The sequence below is a fragment of the Parambassis ranga genome, chromosome 17 (assembly GCF_900634625.1).
Source record: "Parambassis ranga chromosome 17, fParRan2.1, whole genome shotgun sequence".
Taxonomy (NCBI): domain Eukaryota; kingdom Metazoa; phylum Chordata; class Actinopteri; family Ambassidae; genus Parambassis; species Parambassis ranga.
In genome coordinates this window covers 13182672-13192800 of record NC_041037.1, presented here as the reverse complement: position 1 = coordinate 13192800, position 10129 = coordinate 13182672, and the positions used below count along the sequence as shown (strand labels likewise).

Genomic DNA, 10129 nt, shown 5'->3' with positions numbered 1-10129 from the left:
GCTCTTGGCCATATGCCCATACGAAGAAGGACCATAAAGATACACTTTCACTGCAGGTCTCCCTTCAAGTGAAAAATGCCAGAAATGTGGATGCTCCAATTATCCTAGTAAGAATAAAAACACACATAGCAGGCATCCTGTTTTAGGTTTCTTAGGCTGTAGTCAGCAAATTATTGGTTGGGATCAATGATGTGCTCACTGCAGATGAGAGTGGTTTCAAAATATTCTGGATCATCTGAAGCTCTGTGGGATGACATTGCTCAGTGATCACTTTGGTACGATCCTTATCAGAGCCAGAAAACTTAAGGACAAGGTATTTATAATAACAGGCTCAGTAAAGGCTCTGCTGGCTGAAGGAGCACTCAGTAAATCCAAGCTGTTAACAAATGATCAATGACCATACGTCTTTGAACAGTAATCTTACTGTTCCTGTAAAAATATGACTACTTTAAATCAATAAAAGAATAGTTTATAGTCTGTTTGTTGCAATTTGCATTGGATCCTGATCATTGTTGACACAGAAGAACTGTGTGTGCAACAAGAAACTGGGATCTCTTGGAAGGTGTATGAAGCTGTAGAGAAGCACATTTCATAGAGGTCTACACTGAACGGCAGCTTTTAAATGGCTGATGTGTTCATTACTGATAAACACAGAGAACTTTACAGCTTACAGCCGATTAAAGATGACAGTCTGGTGGAATTTAAGTTCATATGTGGAACCATAACCTGATGTAAGGATGGTCTTACTAAATTCAGGAAATATCTTGGTTGTGTTCCACAACGAGACACACTCAAGCATGTTTTTGTAGTGTGAGACAATGACCTCTTCATAGAGTACTTCTGCTTCAGCTGAAAGTTGGAGGGTAGGAGGTATCTTGATTGTTTGGCAGCAACAAACTGCTGCTTGGTTAGAAGGACCAGAAATATACAATGAAGGGCTGCATGCATGCATAATAAAACCTCTCCATCTGTGGAGCTGCACACAAAACAAGGATAGCTTTTAGAGAGCAGGGTCCCGAGGGCCACAGTTCCTGATTCATCCTCCATAATTGTAATGTGATGATAAGGAGCTTATAGCCTCTTGTTATCCTCCAATAGGGATGGACAAAACAAAGGGCAGTGTACCGGTATGCTAAAAGATTACCATTCTGGTGACATCCACTTAACACCCACGGCAGGTCAGCTGTTCTTAATTTGGTCAGCAACACCAATTTAGCTTCCATCCAGGGGTCTGCGTGCACTGAGGGGTAAATATTGACCCTTGTTTGTAAGCAAGGTTCACAATTTGAGTGTGTAAAATGGCCTATTTGTGTTCTTGAGATGTTTGGGTCATTGTATCATGGAGGATGTGTGTCACCCTCTCACAGGCGGAGCGAGTCGAGCTAATAGACGACAACCTACACAACAGTTATCATTTCATGACTGACTGAACTCATTTCACTCGGTCATGACATGAAAAAAAGCAAAAAGAATTATGGGTAAAGAAGAAATAAATGTTCCTGAGTCACATCACTATGTTGTAAATGCAGTATGTCAATGATAAAAGTTGTGATAACAGATATACATGACAACTAGATGTTCTGATCAAAAAGTCTCCTATTGAAATGTTGCCCCAGGCCCCAAGGTTCAGATGACCTCTACTCTTTGTCCGGAGGACCTTGCCCTGCCCTCAACACCTCCCTCCTCACCGGGCCGGTCTAAACTCTGTGGGAAACCCCCCAGTGCTTTGTGTTGTTTTGGACATTGTGTGTCTCAGCAGATAATGTCTCCTCCCCTCTGTTTCTGTCCTCATCTATCCGAAGAGCTGCTGATGCAGCGTGGTGTACAGCGCTAACTGCCCACTGAGCGGGATGAAGAGAAGAGGTCTGACTGGTGGGGGGTTAGGAGCAGCCATTCATCCAGCCTCACAGGACGCTGCTGATGCTGTAAACTTTTTAGGGCACAATGAGAATGAGTGATGGATGGTGATATGAAAGATACAGTTTGAAAGGATGCTAATGTTGTGTAATGATTTGGATAAATGGCATAAAATGACTGAAATATTTTATAATTCATAACCAGGGTGAGTTTACATTACAACAAACTGTACTACAATCTGCATTGATTGCATTGAAGCCTCCCTTTATCTCATCTGTGTTTTTCATACAGTGGTAGCACTGTGACTTCTTATTGCGCGATAAGTTATTCATATGAAGCCCGACATGCTCACTGAACAAAGATATGTATTTAACGACTTCCACATGCTCATCAGCTAACAAGCCTGCACTTTAAGTGCTAAATGTCCTGTTTTTTTCTCCATAGTTTTGGTCAAGTGAGGATTACCTCCAGCTTAAGGCTCCCAGACTTTGGAAAGAAGGCTGCCACCACTTTTTTGTGGTGTGAATTGTCATGTCATTCAAATTGAAACGAGGACCCAATTGACCCCCTGGCATTTGACCCTTGTTAACCATGGGTTAGAGTGCTGTATTCAAGGTGTAGCCATCTGTGTGCCGTGTTGTGTCCAGGCTTTCCTCCTCCTTCAGTCTTTATCATCCTACCATGTGTCCAGGAGCAGCGGGGTGATCAGAGGTTTGGTCATAGATAAAGAAATACACGTGTTTGACACAAGATGTGAAGAAAAAATTTCTATTCTAAGAAAATCCTTTTTTTGTTTGTATGAACTGTATTAAACTATCATTTTTAGCCCACTGTATTTTTTAATGTCCGTTTGATTCTAATGCATAGCTGTTGCTGATTTTCTCCTGTTTTGTAGCTTGAATGTGACTCCTTTGTGTAGGTGTTATAGAATCATATAATCATAGCAAAGCCTTTAACCAGTGATGTAATTACATGACCTAAGCTCCATAATGACTTGCTGTTAGAACTCGGAAATTGATTTTGTTTGTTGTTCTGCCACAAAAATAGGTAAAAAAATACCAAAACAAAAGTAACATCTCACTGGAATCTCCAAAGAAAAACCCTTCCAAAAGTAAAAAGTGCACAGTGGGATAACATTTAACTACCTACTCTGCACTTCTGTTCAGTCAAAAACAGATTAGCAGATTAACATATTGCTCATTATGATTTTATTGATGACTGGACCTTTAAAACTAATAAAAGTGAACTTTGAACCTTCGAAGGAAGAGTTCATCCACCCCTCTTATCATTCAGCATTTGTGGTTATCAGCCAGTGAGTTAGAGGTTTGTTTACAGTCCTGACAGCACACACAGTGTCTGAACTACTGGAGGGGGCTCTCAATCATTGTCACGTTGCTACACTGAGAATTCTCAGGCTCATTTTTTAAGATGTGCTCCTTAATACTGCCGTCATCCACCTGAAACTGCACATTCACTGTCAGTGGTGAACACTTATCCACTTTGCACTTTATGGTCATGCTGTCGCTGGATGCTTGTAGGCTGCAGGAGCGGAGATCAGGCATGTCATCTTTAGACATGTGACACACCAGCTGGTCCCTGCTGACGGAAGCAACTGTCTGTTTTCTTAAAAAGTCTGGGCTTTCGCACAGCATCCTGTCCAGCATCTCTATGTCATTGCTGTTTCTCAGCACCCAGTCGTGCAGGTACCACATGTGGCAGTCACACTTCCAGGGGTTTCCGTGCAGCCTCACTGTGTGCTGTATAAGAAAGGAGTCCCAAAAACCCATTGGCAGAGTTTCCAGCTGGTTGTCAGACAGATAGAGCTGCTGAATGTACACCTGGTCCTCGAACAGTTTGGCGTCCACCTCGGTCAGGTTGTTCTTGTGGAGGTGGATCGCCTTAATGCTGACTAGATCTTTAAAAATTGTTCCAGGCAGTATGGTGAGCTGGTTTTCAGACAGGTCCAGGTTCTCCAGTTCTGTAACATTTTTAAAAACATCTTCAGGAAGGTTGGAGAGCTGGTTGGAGGACAGGATGAGGTCAGTGAGTGAGGTCAGACTGCAGAGAGCAGACAGCCCAGTCAGCCTGTTGCCTTTTAGGTTCAGCTCCTTTAAGTTTGAGGGCTCAAATCCAAACACTTTCCCACTGAATGTTGTAAGAAGGTTTCCACGGAGGTTCAGCACCTTTAACTTAGTCAACACAGAGAAGACGCCCTCCTCGAGCTGTGCTATCTGGTTCCCCTCCAAGTGAAGCTCTGTCAGCTGAGAAATATTGTGGAATGTTTCAGATGTAAAATTGTTAATAAGGTTGTTGTTCAGCTTCAGGATCTCCAGCCTAGACAGACCACAAAATGTCTCTCTTTTCACATCTTCAAGCTTGTTCTGGGACAAATCCAGGCTGTGCAGATTGTGAAGGTTCAGAAAAAGGAATGCAGGCAAGTCTGATATAATGTTGCTCTTCATCTGCAGAGTTTCTAACTGTTTCAGGGAGTCAAACATACCAGGAGGAACCACCTTAAACCTATTGAAGTTCAGCAACAGTTTAACCAACTGCCCCTGCTTCGAAAGTGTCCCCGGAAACAACTGTTCTAACAAAGGGTTCCCGCTGATCTCCAGCTCCTGCAGCTCAGTCAGAGGCTCAAATGCCTCAGAGTGAATGCTTCGCAGCACATTGTTCAGGAAGACCAGCTTGGTGAGCTGGGGGCTCGCCTCTAAAGAGTGAGAGAACAGGTACGACACAGCTGATGTCATGACGATAAATTCCTTGACCTGCCTGGACATATTCTTTGGTAAATGAGACATCCTCTCATCAGCACACAGCACCTGGACTGGAGTGAAACACTGGCATTTGTATGGACACAAGCTTTGTGACTCTGCAGTGCCTCTGTGACAGAGAAGCAGCACTAGGACCACAGCCAGACTCAATCCTTTCCCCATGTTTACTGTCAAAACAAATGAAAACAAACAGGACATTTTGATCAAAGCGTTAAATTGTGTGGAAAGAAATTGATGCATGTTCCACTTAAACAAATATAATACAACATACCTCAGGCTTACTGAGATCCCACAGCATTGAAATAAATGTCCCTATGGATCTGCAGTCCAGTTGACACAGAGTGCAAATGACAACAAGCCTGAGTTAGGCAAGACAAAACCTTTGGTCTGTGGGCCAACATTTGCTCACAACAAAAAAGTAGCTCCTGAGATAAGTGGACATTCCTGTAATTCTGCCAATCAACATACAATGTAATAATGTCACCGTTTCTATTGGTTAAACAACTACACACCATGAGATGATTTTTGTGTCTTTGTATGTTTCAAGAAAAGTCTGTTAAAGTTGAGATAGAGTTTACCAAATCACAAACACAGATTATTGTTGTTGCTGCCGAGTGTACAGTCAATGAGTCTTTGTTATGTCAGTGGTTTTATCCATAAAGTTAGATTAGTTAGATCTAAAGACACTGCTGAGTTCCAGGTTACTCTACTTCTGGAGGTTTTGTTGCAGCAGACATCCACAAGGTGTCATCCTGCTCCTCCTGACCTGAGCCCTGAGGTGATGGATTCCTGGATCCTCCCTGTCCTCCAGGGCCATCCTCCGTGATGCACACACACACCTTCATTTAGGAGCAGAGCCACAAAGCAAAACTCAACAGGAAGCAAGTTCACCTCTTCATCTGTTCACAGCATTCATCAGTTTTTATCTGGAGATATGGCAAATGCAGGAATACAGCTTCTCGGCTTCACGTTGGCCTTCCTCGGCTTCATTGGCACGATAGCGTCCACAGTCATGGTGGAGTGGAAAGCTTCATCTTATGCTGGGGACAACATCATCACGGCTCAGGCGTTGTATGAGGGGCTGTGGAAGAGCTGTGTGTCACAGAGCACAGGACAAGTTCAGTGTAAAGTCTATGACTCACTCCTCCAACTACCAGGTAAACTTCTCTACACTGTGCTGTTATTAAAAGTTTTATTTACACCAAAATGATCATAACAGATCAGCACAGACAGAACTTAACGAGCCTGTTGTTATGTCAATGATGTAAAGCTACTTTAATGTGTGGGCGAAAACAGGACAAAATCATTTGTAATTTAATCAGCTGTGAGTGTATGAAATATCTGTTCTTATAGAAATGTTTATGTTAAGCTTTCCTCCCATTCAAACTCTGAGATGTTTGTCCTTTTCTTCTTGTAAGACCACCTGCATGCAGAGACATGTCAGGCAAATACCAGCAGTCTGATCAAAGACAGATTCATTCACAGGGCAGAAAGCTGAGACTGCTCTACACCATTCATAGTGGTGTAAATCAGTGACTCAAATGTAAAATTATTTTACCCTATTTCTCTAATATCAGAGTCACCAGATTAAAAAAGTACAAAAAAATACCACACACACACACACACATACACACACACACACACACACACACACACTTTCTAGGCAGGTCTAAGGCTCTGACTCATGCTGTTTGCAGTCCCGCCTGTTTTGTGCCTACAGTGAAAATAGACAGAGGACTAACACTGGCTTTTTTCAGGCTTTGTTACAGTTAAAAACATAAAATTAAGTTGGATTTTCTTAAGCTCGGGGTAGGCTATTTTATAAGATGTCTCCAGATAGAACTGCAGTACTATCTGGACAATTATTGGTACAATTATTGGTATTTATAAGTTTAAAAAAGTGAAGAGAAAAACATCAAAGATGAAAAGGGAGAGTTTCTTATAGAATGTCAATGTATAATGTATAATGACGTATAAAGTATAATGTCAGAATTAATAAAATAAAAATAGAAAAGGAAAATAGATTCGCATTTCAAACTCTGGAGTCTGCAGTTAGTCTTTCCTGATTTTGATTATTTATTGAAACTCAAGACCATTGATGTTGAAGCTCTTAATGTTTTTACAGTGTCATATTTTATAAAAGCTACGGCCAAAAACAAAACAAAAACAACACAAAACACAATGGTGGATGAAAGCTGCTCTAAACTTTGCATTCTGTGTCCTGTCTGTGTCTCCAGGGATTGTACAGGGCACTCGAGGGCTGATGTTGGCCTCCGTCCTGCTATGTTTTATTTCCATAATGATGGCATCGGTGGGCATGAAGTGCACAACCTGCCTGTCAGATCAGCCAGCCCAGAAGGACAAAGTGGCTCTGATTGGGGGGGTTATCTTCATTATTGCAGGTAAGCATTAGTTCACTTCAGACATTGCTGCTCCCTGAGCATCACTGCAACTCTCAGAGATGTTTGTTTGTCTTTGGCCTGTAGTGAATGTGTGTTTTTGCCTCCACAAAGATGTAAGATGGTGGAGGGCATATAAGATGACTCACTTTTAAATATAAAGCCTCAAAGTAATAATGTTTTTCTGCTGATGGTCTTCCAGGTCTGCTCGCTCTGGTTGGAGCATCCTGGTATGGCCACAGAATAGCACAGGAATTCTACAACCCCTTCACACCGACTAATGCAAGGTGAGGTCTCCTCTGTCACTGAGTCTGAAACAGCAGGACTCTCTGAAGAACGTGTTTGATGGGTGTAATGACGGGCCATGTTGTGCTTCTCTTGATCCAAAAGTGTGTGATGTAGCATCAAAGTGCACAAATCAATAGTTTGATATTTTAGAAAGTACACTGTAAACAATGGAGAAACAGGTAGCATGAGCTCCTAAAGAAAAGGCCCCATGTAAACCCACATGTGGAGTCACAATCAGACTCACATGAAACGGGGTCCTCAGGTCATTATCATCAGCTGTAATTTATGTTTATATATATATTTCTTAAAATAAGTAAATGCAGTATACTCCCACATGTGTTGTCACTAATAACGGCCTGAATTCAAACACTGCTTTGTTGTGCTGTGAACTGGATGCCACTTACCCTTCTGTCCTCCTTTAAAGCCCACATATGTGTCTTCTGTGACTCATTCACAGGTATGAGTTTGGGAGTGCCCTGTACGTTGGATGGGGAGCTGCCTGTCTCATTATCATAGGAGGGAGCTTCCTCTGCTGCAACTGCTCCAGCAAAGGTTCAGGGAAACAACCAAGCTACCCACAGTCCGCTGGGCAGCAGGGCAGGGGCTACGTGTAGTCAGAGTGAGGGTGCTGCCTTTTGTTGTTTATTGTGTGCAGCAGTTTTTATTAGCCAATGTTTTTTTTTAGTGCTGTAATCAATACATAAAGGGAAAACAAGCTTTACATGCTTTACAGTTTAACCATACAAACATAAATGATACTTGAAATTGAACATTACAAGTGATAACAATAACAAATGCATAAAACCATTTTTTAAACAATTTCACAAACTAAAATCAATTTCAGTAAAATTCTGTTTTGTTTTGTTTGCCTTTTTTTGAATGGTGTGAAAATAAAATTCTTGTCACTTTTCTATGAAGGTGTGATCTTGTGTGTGTGTGTGTGTGTGTGTCAGAGAGACACAGGTCTTTCTCTCAAACACAGGTGTGGTGCATAAAAAGGGGAGAAAAGTTTATACTGTGTGTAAAAGTCACAATAACATGGAAAAGAAAAACATTGCCTAAGGCTAGACAAATCCAAACAGAGACTGGAGAACAGCTCCTGACAGGCATTCCTCAGACCACCAGCTCCTGTCACAACATGCCTTTTCACAGAAAGACTGCCATCAGAGAGTTTTACAGAACGTATACACCACAAGCATCAGGGTGCATGTGTCTGAACATGGCAGAATTACAGAGAAGCCACTCACTTCAACCCACATATTCAAACGCGATTTTATCTACTCTGAAAATGCACTTTGTCCTTATGTTCCCAAAACACACTGTGGAGTGATCCTGCAAGAGAGGGCGCCACCTTGTGGTAATCATGCTGCTCTAACACTGTTTACTGGTACATAAATAGAAATAACACACTAAGTGAGAGAAAATATAAAAGTAACACAGACATCGCCCCCTGCCTAAGGTTGTTGCTTCTATTATCTGCAGGGACACAGTGGTTACATATTTATAAGATAAGACAAGACTGCACATCACTCCAGCAAGGCAAACATACAATGATGATAAAAACTCATGTTTCCACGGAGACCCCCAAAAAATAACTGTCTGTGTGGAGGTGAACTGTGATAATGCCTGAAAGTAGCCTATATAAGAGTGGCAAAAAACATTATTTAAACACAATATATAATTTAAAAAACAACAAAAAACAATACAGCATGAGAATGAAAAAGAGTGCTGGTGTTTGGCCACCAGAGGGAAATGAAGTCCATGTTATTAATTATGTTTTCCTACCACCACCACAACTCCAAGAATCACAGCTCTATAAATTATCCTTTGACTGGAACACAGCTGTTGATTTGAGAGCTGCAGCATAGCTTGAAAAAAAGATTTGTTTATGATTTAATCACAGTGATGAATTCTAATCAATTTTAAACATGAAAAATGTATTTGAACAATTTAAAGTTAACATTCAGCATTGATTTAAATGAGAAAAGCTGCCCAAAGGGAGGGGCATCTGGTAGCCTTAGCTCAGTGACAACCTTAATTCCATAATAGGGTTATCTCCGTTAGTGGGCAAACTCGCCTCTTGTACTCACTTATACTTGTACACTGATGAGATGATTAAATCCTTATATGTTACTAGAAACCATCTTCATCTATTATTTCAACAACTTGCTGTAAGAAGTCTCCTGCTGTGTTCTTATTCTGTTACTGTACAAAATAAACACATTATTACAGGTTAGTTCAAAGAGGAGAATCAATGCATATTAGATCTTGTCCAAGGCAGCCATAGGGTAACAGATTATGCAAAAAACTAAAACACTGTGACCTATAATATGTACTTGAACCTTTGACCTTCTACAGCTGTAAGAGCCATCACCAGATCCAAATCCTGTTTCCACAATGTTACTATATGGACAGCAGCATGCAGAACCACTGAAGGCACTGACACATAATACATTTTAGTCATAGTTTATTAGAGCACGCTTCAATGAAAGCCCATTTAGAAAGACATTTGAAATGGGAGGGCTTCCCCCCTCTTTAGTCCAGTATTGGATCTGGAGTGGATCCAAGCTCACACTGCTGCAATCAGCCGAGTGCCACTGCCAGACGTTTGAGAAAAATCAATGAGAACCAAAACTGAAAAATAAACTCAATTCATTTCAATTCTTTTGTTTTATTTATTTATATAGCACCTTTTACAATCAACATTGTCTCTAGGTGCCTCACAGAAACCCAGAACCTGAGACTCCGAGCAAGCAGACAGTGTCAGGAAAAACTCCCTTTTAACAGGAAGAAACTTAGAGCAGGACCCGG

At 41.3% G+C, this 10129-nt stretch overlaps 2 protein-coding genes across 2 annotated transcripts; one reads left to right on the top strand and one right to left on the bottom strand.

Moving 5' to 3' along the window:
• Positions 1-3042: 3042 nt before the first annotated feature.
• LOC114450452 (carboxypeptidase N subunit 2) lies at positions 3043-5035 on the bottom strand. The gene is made up of 2 exons (XM_028428582.1): positions 4903-5035; positions 3043-4798 (listed from the first exon to the last, which is right to left on the bottom strand). Exon 2 carries the CDS (start codon positions 4791-4793, stop codon positions 3219-3221), a length of 1575 nt encoding a protein of 524 aa, XP_028284383.1. The 5' UTR covers positions 4794-4798; positions 4903-5035; the 3' UTR covers positions 3043-3218.
• Positions 5036-5465: 430 nt separating this feature from the next.
• cldn1 (claudin 1) lies at positions 5466-8227 on the top strand. The gene is made up of 4 exons (XM_028427714.1): positions 5466-5788; positions 6869-7033; positions 7233-7317; positions 7776-8227. The coding sequence occupies exons 1-4, from the start codon at positions 5566-5568 to the stop codon at positions 7930-7932; spliced, it is 630 nt and encodes a 209-aa protein (XP_028283515.1). The 5' UTR covers positions 5466-5565; the 3' UTR covers positions 7933-8227.
• Positions 8228-10129: the final 1902 nt, after the last annotated feature.